Raw genomic sequence first — 26,281 nt, forward strand, 5'->3', positions numbered from 1 at the left:
CACCTCTGATGGGGCAACCCAGCACAGAGTGGGAAAAGGCCAAGGCACCCTCTCCCCCATGCCACCACAGCTTGAGGAAGTGTGGAAGGACCATGCAGCCCAGGCCCTTGCATGCTGTGGCAGCAAAGACAGCCCCCAAAGGGGCAAGGGGAAGGAGAGGGGAATCTTCCCTTACCCCTGCACAGACATCTTACTTTGGCCCCAGTGCCACAAACTATCCCCCCCAGATAAATCTGAGGAGCCTCACTTCAAAGAATTAATAATAGCAGAGTGTGATTCAGGTCAGGAAACCATTTAAAAAGCCAGATTTATGCCAATTCAGAATAATCCAGCTATGCTGGTTCCTCATGGATCCAAGCACCTTTGAATAACAACAACAACAACAACAACAACAACGCTTATATACTGCTCTTCTAGACAGATTAGTGCCCCACTCAGTGATGAACAAAGTCAATGTTATTATTATCTCTACAATACACCTGGGGAACTGAGGCTGAGAGGAGTGGCTTACCTAAGGCCACCTGCTGAGCACATGGCAGTAGTGGGATTCAAACCAACAGAGTGCTGATTTGCAATCCATCCACTTAATGACTATGCTACAGCAGCTGAGCCAAGCTCCACACTGCTGCAAGAGAGTGACGCAAGGCTGGCAGAGTGGATTTCCATCCCATTCTGCCCCTCCTCCCACCCAAACTCCAAAAGAACCCATCAAGCTGCCACCAGTGGCATCTACCTTTTAAACTCTGTGGCTCGACAAGTTCCCGCCCTTCTTGCTTCAATAAAGGGATTCTTGAGATTTTCTGGTTCGACATTGGGATTTTCAGGTTTTACACTGGTTCTCTTGCAGTAGTTTGGTTCTGTTGCTCTTTGTTGGTTAAACTTGCAAGGGAGTTAATGCTGAATCAGAGAATCCCAAGCCATGGAGTTTAAAAGCCTTAGAAATGTTTCCTCTATAGGAAACAATGGAGAGTGGCTGATGGCAGCTTATTCAGGGGCCCATGGAATTGGACCTTGGGGTCCAATCTTCCTGAAATTTGGGGGGATCTTTAGAGGAGAGTCAAGAGTAGGTTCACTGCAAATGTAGTAGAATTTGCTTTTAAAATGTCCCCTAGATATTTAAAAAATTCCCCTGGATATTTTTTCCCAAAGGAAATAATCATCGGTTAAATAAAAGATTCTCTAACATGGATCAGAGAATCTGACCCGGATTTCAGAATACTGAATTTTTTTTTATCCTTGAAACCCAGATTTTTTGAAGTGAACATCCCTAACTGATAATGTTTTACAGACTAGCACTGTCTGTCTGTCTGTCTGTCTGTCAGTCTGGTTTCCTCCTTCATGTTGAGCCTGAATATTTGTAAATAAACAGAATGTCTCACAAAAATGCCTTAAGTCTCACAAGCAAGGCTCATTTGGAGACAGAACGTGCCGGACTGGCGTTCTCGTAGATCTGAAAAGAGGTCACGTTAGTTTTGGCCCTGCCCACGTGATTCCTTTTCCTCCGAGTGCAAGCTGAGTGGGGCTGGGCTCCAAAGGAACATAAGCTGCTTCGAATTCATTCTGCTCTGCTGCTTTATTTTCATTTGTGACTCGTGAGAGAGAGAGAGAAAATGAGTGAATGAGTGCAAGCCAAGTGGAGCTGAGCTCCAAAGGAACGTAAGCTGCTTCGAATTCATTCTGCTCTGCTGCTTTATTTTCATTTGTGACTTGTGAGAGAGAGTGAGTGAATGCATGCATGGGTGCAAGCAGGGCTGGCTCTCCAGAGGACAATACATCGAGGGTAAGCTGCTTTGAGTTCATTCTGCTTTAAGGAAATACTTGGAGATTTTTGCGGAAAGGGGCCTGAGGGGTGGATGTTGCCGTCTGACACACTTCCGGTGATGTCAGGGGGTGTGGCATATGCTAATGAGTTATGCTAATGAGTTACTGCAGTTCTTTTTCTAGGAAATTACCCCTGCTCACAAGGAAACAAACTGTCTCCAGATATTCTACTGGTTGGGTGCAGACATAACTGTATATATTCAGATAACTTTTATATGGTCGCTGTACTTTTCTGTTTATCTTGTCTGTTTGTATTCTTCTGGATTAGATCTTACGTAAATCTCATTTTACCTGTCTGTCAAAAGTTAGGAGTAATCCTCACCTACTCAGAGATTTATGAATCTTTTGATTGGATCTTGATTTAAATTGGTCTCCCTTTGTAACAGCTCCCGTTATACTGCTTGTAGCTTTAAGTGTAAATGCATCTGCCTAATGGATGCACACTGGCTTATTCTGCAATAAATTTTTGTTAGTCTTTAAAATGCTACTGAATGTCTTTTCATTTGATATAACAGTATGAATCTCATGGGGAGAATGGATGATAAATTTAACTAAATAAATAAATAATCATGCATGCACTATAAATCAAAGAGAAACCAGAGAATCACCTACCATCTTGTGAACAATTTCCAATGAAATTCCAAGCAGGTGGAATCGCTTCATGAGCCATTGCTAGTGTAATGTCATGATCCATTGATTGAAAATCTTCAGCCATTAAGCCAAACCTGCTGCGAAGTGTGTGGTGACTAGAGGGAGTGAGGCAATCAGCTTGGTTCATCAGAAAACATGCTACCTCAGAAGCTGTGTTCCGCTTGTAAGTAAGAGATGAGTAGCCCAGAGTCTCAGGCACACCCTCTTTTGTGTACATGACCACACACACAGAAACAGCTTCTTGTTCTCCATGAGCTGGAAAGTACACAAAAGGTGAGACATGAGTGCTTTACATATTCAATGCTAACATGTCCCAGATTACTATATATTTTTCTCCTTATTTTTAAACAACATTTGCTTCCTTTTGTTCAGCTCCTCTAAGGACAGAGCTTTGCGTGTTCTGTAAGTTTATAGCCAAGAAGGCATTAGCACTGGAACAGGAATGGAGCATATCATTTTGACTTATTTTTAATTCTGCAAAGTTACATAAGACATAAATAAGTTCCATAATTTAAATCCTACCAAATTTTCATCCACTATAAAAAAAGATTTAACACAATACTGCTTTTACCATTCCCAAAAAATGCATATCCCTTAAGACTGTTAACCAAGCACTTGAAAAGATGTGAGGCAATGTGAAAGCACAAAGAGATTCATTACGCATAGAGAAGCTGCCACTCATCAAGGTGGAAAAGGTCCTCCTCACTGCTTTGCCCTATGTGCCTTTGCTGGATAGAATGGTAAAGTCTGCAGTTCTCAAAATTTAATACCCCTCCATTTTTATTTTAAACATTTAATGGACCCCTAAGCCCTCTTTTGCCTGCTCCTGCCATGTTCCAGACAGCCCCTGTATATCAGAACTGAAGCGGTGGGGGAGGGAATTAACTGCCACACATCCCTTCTTCCTCCTCTCTGCCACCTAGGTGGGAGGCAGAGAGTCCACCTTAGAGCCTAACTACAAGTGATGCCTGACACTAGTTGGACACTTGTCAGCTTCCCTCAAGTTTTGATGGGAAATGTAGGCATCCTGGTCTTGCTGCTTGGCTCTCTGACTGCTGTCCAATGGACTTTTCTACTGTCACTTGTCCAACATTCCGCCAAGCTGCCTACATTTCCCATCAAAACTTGAGGGAAGCTGACAAGTGTCCAACCTGTGTCAGGCATCACTTGTAGTTTGACTCTTAGTCATCTCCCAACCCTCTTCAAAGTGGATATGGCAAGATGCTCATGCCTTGTGCAGGCCTCCACCCTCAGTCTAATTTACCTCAAAGGATTACTGGATAAGGGGAGCAATGTACTTCTCAGAAGAAGGATAATATAAAGAGGTAACAACTCAGTAACAAACAACTGCTAGAGTTTCATGTCAGTGCAAGTTAAAGGCAGGGAAACTTTACAGCCAGCAAACGTTGTCTAAGAAAACCAGCCACAGCAATTGCTTCTCTGACAAGTTGCCTTTTGGCTTTCATCAAAATATCATTCATTGAAATCCTTTCTAACAAGACAAAAGGACAACAATATAGTATGACTGAGAGTCAATCCCCACTCTACCATGGAAGCTCATCTGGGCCGTTTCCACACGTCTTACCTTCTGCCAGAACATCACGGAAGACAGCATCTTCGCATGTGAAATCGCACCAGGAAGACGCTGTCATCTGGGATTTTTGCATGAAATCACATCTTTCTGGAGCGATTTCATACAAGAAGATGCTGTCTTCCGCTGTAGCCAGCTACCCCCTTTAAGAACTATGGACTCTGTTGCCAGCAATCAGGGATTCTGCCATCTGTGCAAGCCTCCCCATTTTGGACTATGAACTCTGTTGTTAATGCCTGTCTCTTGAACCAGAGATCCTGCCATTTGTGCCTGTTTCCTGACTGTATGGTTTATGGACTCTGCCACCCCTGCCTGCCCTCTGCCTCCCTGAATTAGGGACTCTCTCTCTCTTGCCCTAAGACCCATTGCTAGACATGAATTTTACCTTGGGCATGGACCTGGCAGCTAGCAATGACACACAAGCAAGGAGGATTCTCTGTGAAATGGACTAGGTGCCCCCTGGCCTGCCCTCCACAGGGAAGCCACTGCAGAACAGTCCTGGGTCCGCCATAATGCCCAGAGCAGCCTGCCAGTGAGCCCATGAACACACAGAAGCAAACTAGAGGCAGGGCCGGCGCACCCATTGAGGCCAGGTAGGTTGTGGCCTCAGGGCATGAGGGCACCGGAGGGGCGCCGGAGGGGGTGTTGGGGGCGGAGGCGCGAGCCGCGGAGCTGGCATGGCTGGGCCACAGCTGCTGCAGCCAGCCAGCCCCATGCTGCCGCCGCCACACGCCCCCAGCCGGGCACAGCAGCCACGAGCCGCTGCCAGGGCAGTGTGCGGAGCACGGAGCAGCCTCTGCCCACCACCCCAGCCATCCGCCAGCCAATGCCCCTGGCTTGCACTGTGTGATGGCGTCATCACATGATGGCATCATCACGCAGCCCATGGCGCGTGTGCGCACAGCACGTGCACACGGGGGGTTGGCCGCAGGCGCCAGAAACCCTGGCGCCAGCATTGACAAGAGGGCAGCCATGTTGTCAGGCAACAGGCAGTTACTACTGACAGTTCTCCTTGAGTCCACCATTTCCCCACCAGGCTCCTGTCACGTTCTGAGGTCCTGCCTCACCCTGATATGCAGATCACTGGCCACAGCCCTGGGATGGAAGAGATGTGCTGGCTGAACAAAACAGAAAATAGATTCATATTGATGTGCCCATCAAGCACTGACATTCCAAGCTGATCCCATCAGTACAACCCCTCTTCCTGTCAAATCTAATCAACCCGCCCTGCACTCCTTCCCTTCCTTTTGTCCCATCCCAAGGGTGTCACTGTCTCACAATCAGATCCTAAAGTGGCCCATCCTGATATGAGCCCATCATATCTCATTAGCCCATTATATCTTTTGTTGAAAACATCCTGAGAACCAGTCCCAGGCCGGCCCCGCAGGGCTCCATCTCAGAACACATTTCGGCTATTTAAGCAGGCTCTGCCTGACACTAGGTGCTCGGTGCTGGGCGCCGTGCCCATGCCCGTGCCCGGCACTGTGCACGGCCGGGTGCTGTGCCCCAACCCCAACCCAGATGGCACTGTACATCTTCCCCCAACCTCGCTGCTGGAATCTCTGCTCCTCACCGTGATTCGGTAATGTATTGCCTCTATTCCATCGATCTCAAGTGGGTTCCTGCTAATGCAAATGTCTCTGTAACTTTCCATCCTTTATTTCTGAGTTCTTGTATGTCTGCTGTATGAAAGTGCTATGTCAGGCATATGCCACACTTTTAGTAAACATTATTTATATGAATATTAGCCTCCTCTTTCTTGTCTGAGTAATCTGATAGACTGACTCTGGATTAGTTGGGTAAATATCCGCGCTAGCTCAAGCCGAACTGCTTGCTAATTTCCCCATAAATAGCAGTTCTGGTAACACCGCGATGTTCCGGCAGAAGGTAAGATATGTGGAAACAGCCCTGGAGATCTGGGGCCAGTCACACATTCTCAACTTAATCTACCTCACAGGATTGTTGTGAGAATAAAGTGGAGAAGAGGAGGATGATATAAGCCACTTTGGGTTACCCTTTGGAGAGAAAGGTGGGGTATAAATAAAATAACATAAAAAGAATACTCACCTGGAATAATAGATTGAACGGTGTTATCAGAAACACGCTTGGCAAAAACCACATGTCTCTGCGTTGAGCCATCATAAACAAAGTAAAATTCAGCATCCTCTGGGAGAATTGTGAAAAACTTTCCATATACAGTGAGCTGTCCCTGGAACATGAATACAGCTCTGTAGATATAATAAGCTCCACCCAGGTACATACTGTCATACACTAAAAGTTCATTCTAATTTTCTTCCTATGTTTTCTCGTAAAACACAAATAATTACTCTCAGTATAATTAAAGACAACACTTATAAGTTTGCAATATATGTGGGACAAAACTAGAGTTTAACACTCTGAAGTCTTACTGATAACAATGGGAGAATTATGGTAAACATATGCTTAAAATTCTCCCATTGAAATTAACAGGATTTCTGTATTTCACTTAGTAAGATCGTGCCCACAATGTTGAAACAATTTTAACCCAGATTTCACTAATTCCTATAACTACAGTTCAAAGCAGAATTTTAAAATGTCAACCAGACATAAACAATTTAGCAATAATAAATCTAGCTACTAGTATAATTAGCAATGACTCTCCTACTTTAATACTACTATATATCAAACACACTATAGATATTTATAACAAACTTTAAATATTTTGTTAATCAAATCCAAGCCCTTGCCATTTCTATTTTATTATTTCTGAATTTATGCTAGTTCTACAGATACCAACCCACACTTTTCCTAAGCAACTGAAAGTAACAAGCTAAGACAAGCCTTTCATGCAACACCTTCAAAAGAGAACAGTAAATGGATTTAAGTCAGAAAACAATAACATCTAGCATATTTGACGGAGGAAATTTAAATAGAGCTGCACTTCCTTAAAGGAAGAACGGCAGATTACTTCACTAAAGTTCCTGGTTACTACAGTTACTTTCAATTACCCTTCAGACAGAGTTATCCTGACATGACTGAAACAGCTTGATATTGAAAACAAATTGCACGAAGAGGTGACACATCTGTCACAGTTCAAAATAAATCCTCATAACACATCCGGCCTAGTTCCTTGAGGTAACTGAATCAGCCCATTATTTCAAGTGAAATTCTGATAGTGCTGACTAGACATGGGCACGAACCAAAAAAATTTAACGAATTCGCAGTTCGTGGTTCGGTGCCAATGACGATCCCGAAGTCACGAACCGCAACAGACATTTCCCGTTGCCGAACTGGTTCGTGGTTCGTGGTGTTCAGAACGGCCCCCATTGCACTTAGAGAGCAATGGGGAGCCTGCTACACACAGGGAGTGTGTAGCAGGCTCTCCTCCAGCCAGCACCCAAGTTTGGTCAAGATTGCAATAGGGATCTTGGCGTTATACCCTCTCCAATCCGAGGCCCCCAGGAAACTCCCACAAAAATCCAAGCTCAATTATACTCTCTCTGTCTCTCCCCAAAGGCTAGCAAGTAGCAAGCAACAGCTCTCACACTCCACTGCTCGCTGAAAGTGAAAGCCAGCCTAGGAGCGCAGTGCTTTTTATAAGCTGAGGTCCCATAGAGCAACGCAGGAGGTTTGTGTTTGGCCGTCAGAGCTGCCTATCAGGGTTTGCAGGGATGAGATTGGAGTGCCCATGGCTACAGAACACCCCCTCCCCCCTCCCGGGTGTCTTCTCCCAACTTGTAACCGCTTTGCAGCTCCATGGTTGGAAGGAAGACCTGCCGATCAAGGTAAGCTGGGCTTCCATTCGGGTTTCCAGGGCGACAGAAGGAGTGCAGACAGAGTTCAGGCATTCCCCCAGCTCCGTTTCCAGGGGAATTGATTGATGGCACCTGACTGTCTGGTGTCCTGAACCGCAGCCAAACGCACTGAACCAGGCTTCTTCCAAACGCTGGTTCGTTTGCCATGGACAATCATGAACTACCGGGTTGCGATCGCCAATTTCATGGGTTTTTGAAGTTCGTAATGAGGTTCGTGCCCATGTCTAGTGCTGACTACTTGATGAGGTGAAAGACCAACTTGCATTCTGCCCTCACAAATGAAGAGAGAGAAAGAACACTATCTTGTTATGTGGGCATTGTATCGGTATTGATTGTGTTTAGGGCATATTTATTTTTGCTGGGCAATCGGTGAAGGAGGGGACAAATCCCTTAGAGTTTGCCTGACACTGGTGGGCACCTGGGAACCTTAATGAAAGGTCCAGGAAAGGACAGGGCAGGCCTAGCTAGCGAGGCAGACATTTATGCAATATATGAAAGCGCAAAGAAAAATCACAAGCTCATGTATAAACATCTGCCTACTAAGGACCCACTATGTGTACTCTAATTAGACTCTAATCCATGAAATCTTAAACTAGAATAAAAGTCTATTAGCCTTGCCGGGTGCCACAAGACTCCTATTTACTCATAAACATTGGCACCTGGGTCCCCAGCAGTATTAATAAAGGCTTTCATAATTAAATAGCATGCAACTATTGCTGGCCTGGAGGTAACACCTAGCGCCACTGAATCTGGGATCCTCTTTCTCCTACCTCTCTTTAAATCTTTCATGCTTGTGTTTATATTAAGGGGAAAGCTTCTGACACTCAGGCATCACCTACACATACTGCCTTTTTACATAATGAACAACTGTGACATATGGGTTAGAATCCAAAGAACTGTGAAATTAGCCTAACAAACCCCAACAGGTTCATACTATTTACTCAAATACCCCCATATTTTTTTTTAAAAACCCTGAAACTACATCTAAAATGGGGGGTGTCCAAATCTGTAATAGTACACAGGGGCCTGATATTCAAATTTAAAATACCACTGGGTGAACAGAAGCTATTGGCTTCCAACCTCATGCTCCGGATTACATTAATCATTAAAGATGGTTCCTTAACGTAACCTGGACATTGACGCTAAACCTTGGCAAAGGCCCCGATAAAGCAAAAGATTCAAAATCTTCTTCCATCTGTCTTCAGACCTTTTGTCTTCGACTGCCCTCCTTCCCGCTGCTATGCAGCTAAACTGTGGTCCTACTTGCTACAGCTGGCAGGAGAGAAAGCAGTGGAAAGGACCGGGGCAAAATGGGCAGAAAATGCTACAACAACAGAATCACTGGATACATTACTTGGCTTCTGTCTCCAGTCTATAATTGTAGGAATAAAGCCTTTGTCTGTAGCTCTTGAAGTAGCCCCTCCCTGCTGTGAGTGAAGATTCTGTTCTGTCTGTGTCAGTTGTAAAATGTCTGTTGGTGAAACTGTCTTTCTCTCTCTCCTGTTCATAGATCCAGAGGAGTTAGCTGTGTTAGTCTGTAGTAGCAAAATCAAAAAGAGTCCAGTAGCACCTTTAAGACTAACCAATTTTATTGTAGCATAAGCTTTCGAGAATCACAGTTCTCTTCGTCAGATGCATGGAGGGCAGAAAGAAACTGGTCAAATATAGAAGGGGAGGGGAGAGAGGCTTGTGCTGCAGTGGAATTGTATGGTCTTGGTGGTGCTGCTGGACTCTTTTTGATTTTGCTACTACAGACTAACACGGCAAACTCCTTTGAACCTTTACACAAGCAAACTGATCCCCACATCAAAAGGAGCTGTTTGCATCTCCATATCAAAGGAGTTGTTTACATCCCTCCTCTCCTCCTCCCCTCCCCCCCTCCTCCTCTATATTTGACCAGTTTCTTTCTGCCCTCCATGCATCTGACGAAGAGAACTGTGATTCTCGAAAGCTTATGCTACAATAAAATTGGTTAGTCTTAAAGGTGCTGCTGGACTCTTTTTGATTCTCCTGTATAAGTGATGAATGTGTCTCTCCTGAAGTTCCTTGTGATCATGTTGAACAAGCCATAGATTTTCTCTAAACCATAACCAGCTACTGATTCTTGTCATACCTGTTTTAACTCTGCCCATGCCTCCTAAGCTAATTCTGCATCACTTCAGGATCTCCTCAGACCAAAGTCTTATAAGAGTCTTCTTATAAGTAGCTTCATATGAAGCTTTGAAGAGTTCCAAGGTTCCAAAGATACCAAGATACTTTCATTAATTTTCCTTATTGCCTTCTACCTTGCCCCAACCCAGTGTACCATAACTGCCTATAGTAGTAAGATGTAACTATCTTGGGGGGAATACAGAAGTTTTACACACTTGAGTTACCTAACAATAAATATTGTCACAACTTGACTTTGATTTGGAGAAGACAATGTAGAGTTGAGGCAGAACTCACCAAGAGCTGTCCCACACAAACTCAGTGCTCCTCTGGTTGTACAGCCCATACTAATCTCACAATAACCTTCACTTGCCATATGAATAGCAAAGAACCAACTCTGGCTAAAGCCTCAAAATGTTAATATACTGAATATACATTCCTGTATACTCTAGCCCCTTCTGAGAGATTATTGTATGCTCCACTTTTGACAGGGTTCAGTTGACCCTTGCAGATTCGGTTAAGAGCTTTGGGGATATACTGGATCCAGCATTGCTAGAGAAGAAAGTTAAGGCAGCTGCAAAAAAATGCCTTCTTCAAACTCAGTCTAGCCTGGATCCACACTCAGTCTGGCCACCTGGATCCACACCATTTTAACACTGAGACTAGACTACTATAATGCACTCCACATAGGTTTTCCCTTGAATTTAACTTGGAGACTCCAGTTGGTGCAAAACACTACAGCTCAGTTATTATAAGGAGACAGGCAGAGTATGAATGTTATTTGCATTCTGTAGTCACTCTGTTGGCTGCCTATCAGTTACTGGGCTCAAATAAAGGTTTGCCTATCACATGCAAAGCCCTTCAGGGCCTTGATCCCTCATAGCTATAGGACCACTTCTCTCCCTGTGTTTCACCACAGCAGCTTTACTCATCTGAACAAGGCCTTCTGCAGGTGCCACTCTGCACATGGGCAAAATCTGCAGCAGCCCATACACATGCATTCTCTCCCATCTTATGGAATGACCTACCTGAGAAGTTCAGGAAAGCTTCCACTCTCCTTGCTTTCCACAAACTATGCAAAACCAGATTATTCAAGAGAGCTATGCTGTAAGGAAGTAATTTCAAAGAGATGCATTGGTAAAGGGATTATAGACTATACTACTATATACTATCTCTTGCTGTAAGTATGAGCCTACTGAGTAGTTTCTATGTTGTTTAATATGTCAGTTAAGAATTGCTTATGCTCTGTTTCAGCATTTCTTCAATCTGTACTGGATCTCTGCTTGCTTTCAAATCTGCAAATTTTCATTTGTACATCCTCTTGCATTGTTTATTGAACATCCCTGCTGTATACTATGTAATCCATCTTGAGTCTCAGTGAGAAAGTTGGACTGTAAGTGACATAAGCAAACAAATAAATAAATCATTGGATACATCGTTAGGGATATTTAATGTATTTTAATTTTTTTATCCTCTACATTATACTTTCTACAGTATACTTGAAACCGTTTACAAAAGATGATGGTTAAGATTTTAATCTCCTTTTCCCCTTTCAGAAGACACCTCTTCTCTAATATGATGAACCAAATTAATATAAGAAAAATAATGAACGCATCTGCAACTGAATTTGAACACCTTCTTGACACCACAAATCTTACATGCAAAGGTTTAATTTCTAAATTATATAATATATTATTAGCTTCATTAGAAACCAAAACTTTAAAATGTCAAACAAATTGGAATCAAGACTGTAAATCAGAATTTACAACAGAACAATGGGGGGAAATCTTGTCCTCAAGCATATTAAACTCTAGAATAATTGTATCTAAAATTCAATCATACAAAATAATACATAAATGGTATATAACACCAAAAAAACTTTCATTGATATCGTCAAAAAAATCACCACTTTGTTGGAAAGGCTGTGGAAAATAGGATCATTCGCACATTGTTGGTGAGAATCCCCCCTAATTGAAAACTTTTGGAAAGATATATTGAAACACACAAAAGAAATAACAGGCACCAGAAATATTATTCTTAGATCAATGGGACACAGTTGCGATCCCCAAAATTAGATCTAATTAATAACCTATTAGCGGCGGCCAAGAGCTTAATAGCTGCAAACTGGAAATCACAAAAAGTCCCATTGATTGATAGCTGGTTGGCAAAAGTTTGGGATCATTACATACAAGAAAAAATTCACGATAGACTATATCAAGCAGAACATTATCCGAAAGAAACTGACTTTATGACAAAATGGTATCCATTTTTTGAGAATATAACTGAAAATAATCTACAACCTCCCAAAAATCTACTTTATACTATTTTAAATCAGTGAGAGACTCGGTAAAGTAACACACAATATAATTAAGTGAGTAACATAACATTGTAATAAGGAACAGAGTCAAATTATTTTTTAACAATTTTATTGTGTTGTGATCAGTTTTTGTACATGATATTTGACTTATCTAACTGGAAATCATAAGGATTTTATTGTTTTACTTTTTTACTGTTATCTGTTTATGTATATTATAGTAAAACAAATAAAAAATTTAAAATAAAAAAAGAAGCAAATTCTCCATTTTACTCATGCTGTCTTAGTTTGTACTCCATAGCATAAAGATATTGAAAATAGAGTTCTTTGTTTTTGTAGGAATCTCCTGTATTTTTTCCCTTTAGAGTAAATGTTTTCTTAAACCCAAAACAAAAAACAAAACAAAAGAAGAAGACACCTCTACCCACAAAACTGGGAAGGAAATTTATTGGGATTCCCTCCCACTACAGACCACCACCACCACCCCCATCTGATAGTGTTCCTGGGAATCCCCTGACCTCCAAGGGACACAACTTGAAGGGCACAGCAGGGGGAGGCAAGGAAGTTCTCCTTAACAGCACAGCTTCACTTGCATTAGATAGGAGCCCCTGCCAGAAACCCCCTAAGGATCACTGACTTCTATAAAGAATAATTTTCCGTTAGAAAAACATACTAAATACATTTAAATCAAACAGATAAGAACAAAGATTTCAGTGAGAACTTCTATTCAGTAAGTCTCTATAGCCAGATCTATATAAGGATATATGATTAAAATTTATCTTGTGCTTTATGTGCTGGAGGAACTCACAGGCACAATCTCCTTAAAGGCAAAAAAAATGAATATTTCCAGATATATTCCAGATGTTAAGATTAAAGTGAAATATTTCTATATAACAAGAACTAATGTTGTGTGAGACAAAAGACTGACCTGGAACAACTAGTTCTTTTTTTATGTACCAAAACTCCACAAGAGAGAAGGAAAATGAAAACGAAATCATCTCAAAGATATTCCTTCACTTTTTTTAAAGTAACCCAACATAATAAGGTTTCTTGGCCTGAAATACTGAATTTCCATGGTGCTTAGTAAAATGAACAAATACCCTGTCAAGACTGCCATCACAATTTAGTTGTGCAATGAATCCCTCCACTAATCATGACACAATGAAACAAAAACTATGCATTAAGGGCATCAAAGATGGTGAGGGGTCTAGAGCCCAAGTCTTATGAGGAAAGGCAGAAAGAGCTGGGTATGTTTAGCTTGGAGAGGAGGCAACTGAAAGTGATATGATAGCCCTCTTCAAGTATTTGAAGAGCTATCACAAAAAGGATGGAGTAGAGTTATTTTCTGTTGCCCCAGAGGGTCGAACCAGAAACAATATGTTAAAATTAAAGCAAAAGAGTTTTCGGTTAAACATTAGGAAGAACTTCCTGACAGAGTGATCCCTTAGTGGAACAGGCTTCCTCGGGAGGTTGTGGGCTCTCCTTCTTTGGAAGTTTTTAAGAAGAGGCTAGATGGCCACCTGACCTGACAGCAATGATGATTCTGTGACTCAAAATGAAAGTATGAAGATCAGGAGAGGGAAGGCATGAAGGGATGAGCTGGTGCTAGGATCTCATGGCCCTTTCTTACATGCCCAGGGTAATTCCAATTGCCACTTCGGGGTCAGGAAGAAATTTTCCTCCAGGCCAGATTTGCCAGGGATCCTGGAGGTTTTCTGCCTTCCTCTGGGCATACAGCAGGGGTCACTGGGGAGGTGAGGAGGGGAGAGAAACTTGTGAATTTCCTGGGTTGGACTAGATGACCCTTGGGTATATCTTCCAGCACTATGTTTCTATTACTTCCCAGTTATTCCCTATTTCACTTGGAATAGAACTTTATATTGACTTATGACACCCCTGTCTGCATAGCCCATGACATCATTTCTTAATAATCTTATATGATTTTACTATGGAAATAATGCTCCCCCCGCCCAAGAAAACCATCCATCCCCTCCCCACAGGCTTCAGTCACACAAACAACAAAACCAAGGTTTATCACTACATGAACAAAGGTAAACAATCCTCTGACTCACTCACACTCTTCCTTCCAGGGATGGTTTATGCCACAAGCAGCCACTTAATGTGCCCTGGCAACTTAGGCAGCATTTTTGCTCCAGTACAGGGAGCATGAGGGGGGGGGGAGTCTTTTGCATGACATCAGCATCATGCAACACCATAATGTCACTTCCAGGCACATGACATCAGGGTCGTGCAACACCGTAATGTTGCTTCTGGTCACATAATATTTACCACAGAAATTTGTGAGATTCCTACAGCACTATTTAACACCAGGATGTCCCTTCCGGTTATGTGACTGGAAGTAACATAGTGGCATGACATCCCAATTCAGGGTGGGGGCTTTCTTCCTCCAGCTGACGCATCAAGCCCAGGAGCAGGTCTCCCACCAAAGCAAGAGAACTGGCAGCCCTACTCTGCCACTTGGCTTACTTGGCCTGCTGCTTCCTCCCTCTTTCCCTCCAACTGGAACTGGAACAGACTGTCTCTAGTGTCTTCAGAAAGTGCTTCCCTGTCCTTAACAACGAGGACAAAGACAAGGCATGAAGCTACCATTGGTTCATTGAGGTCAGTACTGGGCTGGTGGCAGCATGTAAAGGTCTTAGACAGACCCTGGTTCAATCCCTAACACCTCCAGCTAAAAGGATGAGATAGTAGGTCATAAGAAAGACCTCTGCTAAAGACCTTGGAGAGCCACTGCCTGTCAGAACAGACAATACTGACCTTGGAAGATTAATGGTATGATTTAAAATAAAACAGTTCAAGGAAACAGTCTTCCATGCATTCCTGCCATTACTGGGCTACAAGACTTGGAGTGGGAGACAGCATGACTGCTCGGAGTGGCAAAATAGGTTGAGCTCCTTTCACATGCAACGATCTAACTAAATACTTCAGCTTTCATGATAAAAAGGTTGGGATCTTTGGGAGCTGCCGTATACATGTTTTTTAAAAAGCAGAAACAAGAAGTAGAAAAGCAATAAGGGCCAATCAGGAAGGTCCTTCCCCTTTCTGTTTTTTATGGTCACAGTTTCTCCAGCTTCACACTTTGCCTTGATTTTGTCTTCATCTGGAGCCACCCCATCCTGCACGCCGCCACCTGGTTTTGATTCAGCTTGGCTTGAGGATGGACTGGCACTGAATCATGCACTCTGGGTCTCTGATCCACCTCTGAGATCATAACACAGTCCCCAAGCCAAACCTGGATGCATCACACCTCTGTTGTAATTAAATCTGTGCTCCAGGCAATGCAAACTTTCAAAGCCTCATTTAATTGAGAACACCCTTTGAAAGTGATATTTCTTAGCAAGCTTATTGACATTCTCCTCTCTGAAAAAAAAAATCACTTTAGACACAAACTGCTGTTGCAAGGTCCAGCTCTGGAATTAAATGTTTTCAATGCCTAGCCAGATGGAGACTCAGAAAGTTTAGCTTGGCCAAAAGTTTTACCTGGAATTTCAAAATCAACCAAGGACAAAAGTGGCCTGCCAAGTTTTAAATATAATAGCAGGCTGGCAAATCTTTCAGTAGTCAATACTGACATGTTTTCCCGACATTTTTATTAATCGACTTCCATTAAGACTACAAGACTCCTCAGGGTACCACACATGGCAGCTTTCAAGAAAGCAACAACTTGTGCATTACACACTGTTTTAAGCAGCAGAACATAAATACAGAAGCAGACATGTTTTCTGAATGCACACAATGCCAACAATTGCAGAGTTGGATTCATGATGAGCATAAATTAGCCCTGTATGAGAAACTAGTACATTTCTTTAATCAAAGGCTTCTTTGTGACTCTATAGGGTCTCCCCAAAATGAATGACCAGTGTTTTGCTAGACTGTATCCTGTATGTTCCTCTGCCATCAAGAGCATCCCTTATAATACAGACCCGCCAAGTAACCTGACCAAGTCCTTCATCAACAGGATAGCATCTACCCCTTCAAAGTAGCCTAATCTGGGTCATTACGATGTAGGAGAGCATTTAAACTCATCACACCCCCACATATTCTACTAGGGTTTTTCTGGCAGTATGAGCCAGTACACAGTACCAGCACCTCTTTCAACTGGTGGGCTTGGACCTCCAAGGCAGCGAACATCATGATTATGGACACCTATTTTTTTAAGGAAAAAAAGCAACTCCTACTAGCATCTCCAGCCAGAAATGATTTAGCCCAGTCACTGCTAAACTGCTCAGCTGCTATGAACTTTGGAGTCTGCTCTTATGCAAACACTGAAGTGTTAACCCCTCTCTTGCACCCACAAGATAGTTTATGCAACATGGCACCAGCTGTGCAATTAATCTCCATGCCCTGCAACTGTGTTAATATTTGTCTCTCCTTTCCTAATAATATTGTATATGTGGATGCAAGCACCTTGTATGACTGTAAGGGATTAAATTAGACATGATGATTTCATGCACATGGATGAGTGTACCTTCCTGTATCTGTAACTGGGGCCTGGCTGCAGGGAAACAGATACAAACACCAATGGTCCCTCCTTCTCTTCTCAAAGGAAGGGAGGGAAGCCAACAAGCCATTATTAGCTACTCCTCTTTAGCTAGTCTTGTTGCTCCTTCATACATCTGAGGACATCAGCCAGCTTGATGGCCAAACTTTCTTACAGATGCGCCACACGTCAGGTCAAAGTATTAGGGCCACTTTAAGTCACACTGTATGCAGCCCTCCTGACTTCTGTGCAATTTCTGCCTCTGCTGAGCAAAGAGACAAGCAGCAGCACAGCAATGAAGAGACTGGAAGAAGCGCAAGTCGGATTGTGACGTTACGAGTAGACATGAGCATGAACGGAAAACAAACCTGAACACGCTGTTTGTTGTTCGTTGTCGCCGATGAGCACGAACAGACGAATAGCAATGAACATGTCCCGTTAACGAACATGTTCGTTGTTTGTTGTTCATCAGCGCCAGAGCGGCCCCTGTTAGACTTAGAGAGCCCATATTCACAGGGAGTGTTCAGCAGGCTCTCCTCAAGCCATCACCCAAGTTTGGTGAAGACTGCAATATGGATCTTGGAGTTATACATTCGCAAATCTGACGCCCCCAGGAAACTCCCATTCGACACAATGGGAGCCATCAATTGTCTTTTGCCCCACGTACAAGTGGTGGACTCTAGGGGGCAGGGGCTTTGGCCACTCGCCGGTGGCACCCCCCATGTGCCAGCCTGTCAGGCCTCCCAGAGGCATCTTTCCAGAGGAAAGTAAGTAAGGTGGGTGATGTTGGTGGCCACTGGGCCTGGCAGGCTGGTGGAAGTGTTGGCATGCTACCTCTCCTCTAGGGGGTGGGGGGTCTGGCCACTTGCCAGCAGCACCCCCCATGTGCCCGCCACCCAGGCCTCCCCAAGGCTACAAAGGCTGGAAGTTGGTGGGTCAGGTTGGCAGCCGCCGGGCCTGGCGGGCTGGGGGAGGCATTGGTGTGCCACCAACCCTCTAGGGGACAGGGGGTCTGTCCACTCGCTGGCGGCACCCCCCATGTGCCCACCCACCAGGTTTGGAGGGATCGGAGTGTTCTGGAGAAGGAGAGGTCGAAAGTGGGAAGGGCAAATGGGAAGATCCCAACAGTTTCTGCAAGGCCTCCTCTGAGGACCCCACTGAGGTGCTCAGCGGCAACAGCAAACATCACCCACCTTCCTGCCTTCACAGAAAGGATGGGATGGGCAGGACAGGAGAGGTCGTTGGGAGGGATCGGAGCGGTTTCAGAGAAGACGAGGTTCAAAGAGGGACGAAGAACTTGCCAGGGAGAGAATGACAGAGGATGACCAGTTCCTGGCCGCCTTGCGGAGCAGGACTGGGAAACACCCAATCCTTTGTGAGCCTTCCTCTTTGAAAACCAATGATCTTGTCAGCAGCAGATGCATCCATCACCCACCCTCCTGCCTTCATGGAAAGGACGGGATGGGCAGGACAGGAGAGATCATTGGGAGGGGTCGGAGCAGTTCCAGAGAGGGAGGGATTGAAAGAGGGAATGTGGGAGTTGACATGGGGAAAAGGACAAAGGCTTCCTGGCCACATTGCGCAGCATGACCGGGACGGAGGACCCCAACATCCGCCCTGAAGGATTGCACAGACTTCTGCTGGAGAGGCTTGTCCACCCCTCTTGTATCTAACTGGAGGCTGCTGACAACATCACTCACCTTCCTGCCTTTGCGGAAAGGGAGTGAGTCACGGGACCCATTCCCCCCATGCACAGTGGCAACAGAAGGTGCCCATAGATGGGGGTGCACCTTGCTACAAAAGTTTTGAGCCATCCCTCGTGCCAAGAAGCAGCGGCAGCAGCACAGCACCTACCTTCCCACCTTCATAGAAAGGGTGGGAGGGACCCATTCCGCCCTGCTCAGAGGGGACTGCCTGTGCTGTTGACAGGGGGCACTGTGCTGCGCACCTACATGTGCAACAGCTCCTGATCTGCCCCTCATGGCCCAAAGCAGTAGCAACAGACAGCATCCACCTTCCTGCCTTTGCGGAAAGGACATGCGTCATGGTGGGACCCACTCCTCTCTGCTCAGAGGGGACAGCAAGTTTCCCATGGATGGGGGGGGCATGCTGTGCAACCATATGTGAAACATCTCCTTGGCTGCCTCCCGTGCCCCAAAGCAGCAGCAACAGACAGCACCCACACTCCTGCCTTTGTGGACAGGACGGGATGTGCAGGACAAGTTGTGGTGTGAGGTGGAATTGGCGCCATCCAGAGAGGGAGAGGTTGACAGAGGGAAGGGGAACTTGTCTGGGAGAGAAGGGCAAAGGGTTCCCCAACAGAGGACGGCAGTTCCACAGAATCTGCTCCAATCAGAGACAGTTTACCTGTCAAGGCAGTTCAGGCAGGCTGCTGGCAGCATTACCCACCTTCCTGCATTCGGGGAAAGGACAGGTGTTGTGGCTGGGACCCATTCCCCCCTATTCAGAGGGAACAGCAGGTGCCCATGGAAAGGGGGCACCAAGCAGTACAACCTAATCTGCAACAGCAGCTGAGCTGTCCCTCGTGGCCAAAACCAGCAGAAGCGAACAGCACCCACCTTACTGCCTTCACAGAAAGGATGTGAGTCATGGTAGCACACATTACCCTCTGCTAAGAGGAGACAGCAGGTGTCTATGGATAGGGGGCACCGTGCGGTTCAACCGTATCTGGAACAGCTTCTGAGCTGCCCCTCATGCCAAAAAGCAGTGGCAGTGAACATCACCCACATTCCTGTCTTTGTGGAAAGGACAGGATGGGCAGGATGGGAGAGGTTGTTGGGAGGGGTCTGTGTGGTTCCAGAGATGGGGAGGTTGAAAGAGGGACTGGGAATTTGTCAAAGATAAAAGTAGGACCAAAGCTTCATGGACGCATTGCAAGAAGGACCGGGACGGAAGACCCCAACATCCACCATGTTGCATTATGCAGACTGCTCCAGGAGAGGCTTGTCAGCCCCTCCAGTCTTGAGGTGGAAGCTGTCGCCAGCATCACCCACCCTCCTTCCTTTGCAGAAAGGACGGGTGTTGCAGCCGGGACCCATTCCCCCCCTGCTCAGAGGGGACAGCGGGTGCCCATGGTTAGGGGGCCCCGTGCTCCACAACTACATGTGCAACAGCTTCTGATCTGCCCCTCATGGCCAAGAGCAGCAACAGCTGGCATCACCCACCTTCCTGTCTTTGTGGAAAGGATGGGGTGGGCAGGACAAGAGAGGTCGTTGGGAAGGGTCGTTCCGGTTCCATCCACAGACTGCGAGGATGAAAAAGGGACCATCCGGGGAATTGTCAGCTGGAGGACAGGATGGGCAGGACAGGTTGTAGGGAAGGGTCGTATAGTTGCCATCAAGAGAGGGAGAGGTTGAAAGACAGACCTCAGGAAACAGCCCCGAGAACCGAGGAGTGGTGAAGCCCGCTGCACAGGAGCTTGGCCGAGAACCACAGTAGACTTGGGGAGGCTCAGAGTCCAGATAGGTCCAGGTCCAAGGAGGGATGCCCAAGGAGGTTGAGGGTGACCTTCACAAAGGTCAACATGTCCACCAGGTCTGGGTGCAGACATGCGCGGCGGGGACTGAGGAGGTCTCCCAGGTGGGAGAACACCGACTCGCTCTGCACACTGGTGGGAGGGCAGGAAAGGACGTTGGTTGCCACGATGGACAGGTCCGCCCATGCGGAAGATTTTCTCACCCAATACTTCAAGGGGTTGGAGTGGGGGAGGGGCCTTGGGGGGCTCCGCCAGGTACTCTCACACCATAGCCCCCACCGAGTCCTCCACCACGAGCGATACGCCCACGAGCGATACGCCCACTGCGGCCAACCACACAGCCCACCGTCGAGGCCCAGAGATCGAGTGGGGACGTTTGGGTGAGTCTCTCCTGGTGTGGCTCTCTTCCCAACTCCCCCCAACCCTCCTCCTCTTCCTGCTCCTCCTTCACCACCCGCCCCTCACCCCTGCCCGGTTCCCTCAGGCCTGCCTTCTCTTTCTGGTAATGGAGCACCACTGGGTGGAGCTCCTTTTTCCAGTGCAGCATCTGATCCGCCTGCATGGCGATGCTGCCCTTGATTCGGGGGTCATAGAGGGAGGCCATTTGGTACGGCACCTCATGGCGCAGATGATGCAAGCACTCAGCCACACATGCCTGGATCCTCCTCACAAAGTCCCGGACCCTGGGGAGCAGCTCTTTCTCGTGCTCGAACTGGTTGAGCCTGTGGATAAGGAGGATGACCTGACCCAGGCTGGCCTCATAGGAGCACAGGAGCTCGGCAGCCTCCTTAAAGGGTTTCAGCATCCGGAACATCTGGCCAAGGACTCTCCATTCCATGGAGCTGAGGCTCCCATATCATGTTGTAAGTGGAGTTCCAGTGGGTGGGCAGGTCCTGAAAGAGTTGGTGCTTGGGGTCCCCCCCTCCCCCTGCCTATGGAACAGCTCGCGGGAAGAGCTGATGCTGCGGGAGAAGTGGGAAGTGATGCAGCAGCAGCTCTCCAGTAGATTGCACGTCCACAAGGTTCCCTCATCCCAGCTGTCCCTTGGCTTGCTCCCCAGCCCAAGCACGTCCCTCATCACCAGGTGCAGCTTGTGCGCCATGTACACCAGGCCTAGGAGGGATGCCTTTTTCAGGGCTGCCAACATGTTGCTTCCCGCGTCTGTCACCATGAAGCCACAGACAAACCCTTCTGCCCCTGCTGCCCACTCCCTCAGAGCTGCCTTTACGGTGGTGGCAATGTTCTTCCCAGTATGGACCTCGTCCATCCCCCAGGCCTGGAGAAGAACTACCCTGTAGCCCGGTGTCAAGCATGGCGCCTTTTTCCGGGTGCCGGTTCTTGGCCTGGGGGGGCGGAGGACCTCTGATTGCCACCAGTGGGCAGTGATGGCAAGGTACTCGTGATGACAGCCGCTCCAGAGGTCGGCCGTGAAGTGTACAGTACGGCCTTTGGAAGCTGGGAGCTCCCTGAGCACCATGTCTCGCACAGACTGGTAGAGGGCGAGCAGGACTCGACGCCCAACGGTGCACCGTGACGGCATGGAGAACCATGAGGCAAAGTGCTGAAGCAACCTTTAGAAACCCACACCCTCCACGACAGATAGGGGGAATCCTTGCAGGGCAATCATCTCCACCACCACATGAGCGCCCGCCTCCTGAGCCCTTGACCTCACCCTTTTCAATGACACTATCCCCGACCCCAATGGAACAACCTCCCCAAGGGTGGCCTGCCTGACCGTTCCGCTCCCACCAGCAGCACCCTCGAGGCAAGGCTTCTTGCTTGGGGTGGATTCTGGTGACCCTCCCAATGATCCCAGCTCAGAGGAGCTGGTAGCCCTCTGTCTCCCCCTGCCGGATGTTTCGCTGGCCAAGGACGGAGACCACAGGCTCGGGTGGCGTGTCTTCAGATGCCTGGTCAGGACCGTTGATGACAGGTGCTTCTGGTCATTGTCCCTGTGCACCAGGCCATCACAGACATGGCACTGCACCACATGGGGGTCATTTGGAAGGGCCCAGAAGTGCCTCCATACAGCCGATTTGAACTGTGGACTGCTAACTGTTCCTGGGGAGGGAGGACGAAAGGTTACTGGCTGTGGTGTGAAGCTGGCAATGGAAGATGGAGTGAGGGACAGACTGCACGCAGGGACAGCACCAAGAGTTTGGGATGGGGACAAGATGGATGGTTCATCAAACCCAAACCATTCCTCCATGGATCCCTCAGCCTCTTCCTCCTTAAACAGTTTAAAGAGTTCCTCTTCCCCCGGCGGCAAGAGGTCTTTGGCCTCCTCCACAGCCCCCATAGGTGATTTTTGGGGAGCGGGAGTCCCTGCTGCTGAAGAGCCCTGTCCAGTACTGCTTCCGGTGGGGCGGGAAAATCTTTGCACTTCCCCCCACGAGCACCCTTGGTCCCCGGCCGAAGCCTCATTGTGCCAGCAAACAAGAAGGAGGAAACAGAAGAAGACAACACTGTGAGACCTCAGCCAAGGTGTCCACTGAGCTTGGCCCCAGGGCCTGGCAGCAGCCCTGGAACTAGAGGGAGGGGCTAGAGCCCTAGCCCAGCACTCCCAGAGACCTGACCAGGGTGAGCCCTCAGCCAAGGTGCCCACTGAGCTTGGCCCCAGGGCCAGGCAGTAGCCCTGGAACCAGAGGGAGGGGCTAGAGCGCTACCCCAGCACTCCCAGAGACCTGACCAGATCAGGCACTAATAATAAAGTGAGCCCTCAGCCGAGGTCCCCACTGTTCTTGACCCCAGGGCCAGGCAGCAGCCCTGGAACCAGAGGGGATAGATCCCTATCCCACCCACCACACACAGAAAAAATCCAAGCTCCAATGCACTCTCCCTGTCTCTCTCCCAAAAGGCTAGCAACAGCTCTGTCCCACTCCACTGCCTGCTGAAAGTGAAAGCCAGAACTGGGAGCACAGTACCCTTTTATAAGCAGAGGTCTCATATGGAAAAGCAGGAGGTCTGTGGTTGGCAGTCAGAACTGCCTAACAGGGTTTGCAGGGATGAGATTGGAGTGCCCAAGGCTACAGAACACCATCCCTTCATCCTCCCTCTCTCCTAGTCTCTGCTGCCATGTAATCAATTGTAACCAATTTGCAGCTCCACACTCGGAAGGAAGACCTGCCCATCAAGCTAAGTTGGGCTCAGATTGGGGTTTCCAGGGCGACAGAAGGAGTGCAGACAGAGTTCAGGCACTCCCAGCCTCCGTTGCCAAGGGAATTGATTTAAAGTGCCTGGCTGTCTGGCTTCACAAACAGCAGATGAACGCAACGAATGAGGCTTGCGATGACTGCTTGTTTGTTTGCAATGGCGCCTCACGAACGGCTTGTTCGCAAACAGATGAACGGGCTGTTCATGGGTTTTTCCCGTTCGTAATGCTGTTCATGCCCATGTCTAGTTACGAGGCCTTCGACCTTGCTGTCCCCATCCAGGGGCAGTACCTGTGTTGCATGCTGGCTACCGGTGAAACAGCCAGTTTCCTATGGAAGCTCATGCAGAAAGAAACTAGTCCTTAAAATAAAACCCAAAAACACATGATTATTGAAAAGCAAGGAAAAGAGAATTAGGTTAATATAGTATATCTACAAGCCATAAACATGGGAGAAGTGAACAGTGAGAGCACATTTGTCACATTTGCACATGCAAAGCAAGTTTTGGTATAAAACCAATGGTGATATTTCTGAATCAACCAATACTAGGGTAGAATTGATGTTTGCATCAAAAAGTTGCTTTCCAAAAAATACCACTCTAGTCTTTGATTTCTCATTATACTTCTAACCCATTTGCAGTTAAGTGTATGTTCGCTGCTATGTGCAAATATGTTGAACTAAAAACACTAAATTCTAGATATGCTCACTATTGGTATGGAACAAAAACAAGAACTCTGCACAACCAATAGAGTGAAGTTTAAATGCAACATCTAAACAAATTTGGCCAATTTATTATTGACAGAATAAAAGATTTAGTCGTCCCGAAAGAAAACAGTTAAAATTCTAATTCATCTTGCTTACATTTGTAGTCAATCAGAACCAACAAGGAAGAAAAAAGTCATCCGTAAAGCACAAAATGATCAAAGGAACTTTACAAACCCATACCGTGACAGGAGAAAGAAATTATGGCTATCAATAAATGTTAAATAATGTAGTATGCGCCTTTGTAATTGCAGGATTAATGCATATTGACATCTGATTTAAAAAATTCACATATCATTCATGTAGACACTAGTTCACAATTCCCACAACCTGAAAAACACTCTGTAACAATACTCTCTTGTGATTTTATGCAACACCTTTGCATGTACTCAGAATTCTCAAATACATAATCCAGGTATAAAACATCATACTGAATAACAACAACAGTTAATTTGAATACCACTCTCTTGGACAGATTAACGACCCCTCAGAGCAGAGAACAAAGCCAGTGATATTATTATCCCTGCAACACAGCTGGAGAGCTGGAGCTGAAATGAGTGGCTTACCCAAGGCCACCTGCTGAACTCATGGCAATAGTGAGACTCAAACCAACAAAGTGTTGCATTGCAGCTCAATTACTTAACCACTACACTACACCAGGTCCCATAGAGATTACAGAGCTTATATCAGCTTCAGCGTGTCCAATGCCAGCTCTGTATCTAAGGACACATTTCAGAAATATCATGGGACAGCACTGATAGGCTTTCTCAGCCCCCTGTTTCCAACCTATACTTGTTTCTAAAAGCAAAACAAATTATCATTGCTAAATTAAATTCAAGACCTCTTGTGCATAAGAAGTATTTTACATAATAGCAGTTTGGGGATGGCATCCAGGATGCTGCTTCAGTATGCCTCAGGGCTCACACTCACCCAACAGGACTGTTTGCTTACGCATAGCCAGAAAGGGCCGAGGGCCCTCCCATCACACAACTTAATGTCTTCAGAAGCTTGAGAAACGATGCTGCTCTTCACCATCAAATCCCAAAACCCCACCTGGAGTCATGCTATGGATGAAAGTGGCCACCATCCAGTTAACTGTTTTAACCACGCTGAAGGACTTGTACATAGTAAGAAGGGGACTGAACATGGTTCCTTCCTTACTCAGATTTTCAGAGTGACAATCACAGAGTCAGAGAGAGTCATCGGGGATCTGTTTGATGTTAAATTCATAGGCATGATGTTTAGATCAGTCTTCATATTCAAACACTATGATTTTAAATCCAGAAGCTTTCCTTTATTTACACCTTGTTAGTTTTCAAAGTGGGGTCTTTAACAATTTGCTTAACATCTAACTAAAAATCATTATTGATTAAAGCATGTCAAACTACATAATGAGCCTTTCTTTTCCCTTCCCGCTCCTCTGAAAAAAAAATTAAGCTGAACGCATCTGTCTAAAAATACCATCTTTTTGTAGCTACGTGAATTCTATGCCACAACTTCAAAAAGAATCAAACCTTAAGTAAAAGATGGTTTTCATTGACTCACTCTTACACAAACATCACAGCTCTTTGTAGTCTTCCAAACCCAAATGTATAGAATTTCAGCCAGACACAGCAAGTCAGCAACCTGCTCAGTGAAAATAGACAAAGGAAACACTTTTGGTACTTAATTTCAATACAGGTTTAATTGTGTTTCCCATGAAAGGTATACTAATAAGGCAGGAGTTTCATAGGAGGAACTCCCAAGAGAGAGCTCTGTATATGTACTGTATTCAAAACCAATTATGACTCAGCTCTACAGAATAGATTTTTTTTTGTTTAATCAGTAATGCGATTAGCATTATGTAACTGATTTCCAAGTGCAAGCCTGATCGGAAAACCAAATTACATTATTATTATTATTATATTTTATCTCTTTTTCATCTAGAAGCTCTGGGCCCCTCCCACCCCCTTCATTTTAGCCTCCCCAACAACTTCAAGAAATAACAACTTTGTGCTGAAAAAGAGTTAACTAAACCAAGGTCACCCAGTAAGCTTCATGGCTGAGTGGGG

At 46.1% G+C, this 26,281-nt stretch overlaps 1 protein-coding gene across 1 annotated transcript in view; it reads right to left on the reverse strand.

The window, feature by feature from the left end:
• ARHGEF28 (Rho guanine nucleotide exchange factor 28) overlaps window positions 1–26,281 on the reverse strand; it is a 197,102-nt gene that overhangs the window by 152,826 nt on the left and 17,995 nt on the right. Inside the window, exons 3-4 of the mRNA XM_054986796.1 lie at window positions 6,131–6,272; window positions 2,434–2,727 (exon numbers count right to left, since the gene is read on the reverse strand). Of these exons, the coding sequence (XP_054842771.1) occupies window positions 2,434–2,727; window positions 6,131–6,272 (436 nt within the window). The remainder of the gene's footprint in view (window positions 1–2,433; window positions 2,728–6,130; window positions 6,273–26,281) is intronic.

This window comes from Eublepharis macularius, chromosome 8 (genome assembly GCF_028583425.1).
Source record: "Eublepharis macularius isolate TG4126 chromosome 8, MPM_Emac_v1.0, whole genome shotgun sequence".
Lineage (NCBI taxonomy): Eukaryota > Metazoa > Chordata > Lepidosauria > Squamata > Eublepharidae > Eublepharis > Eublepharis macularius.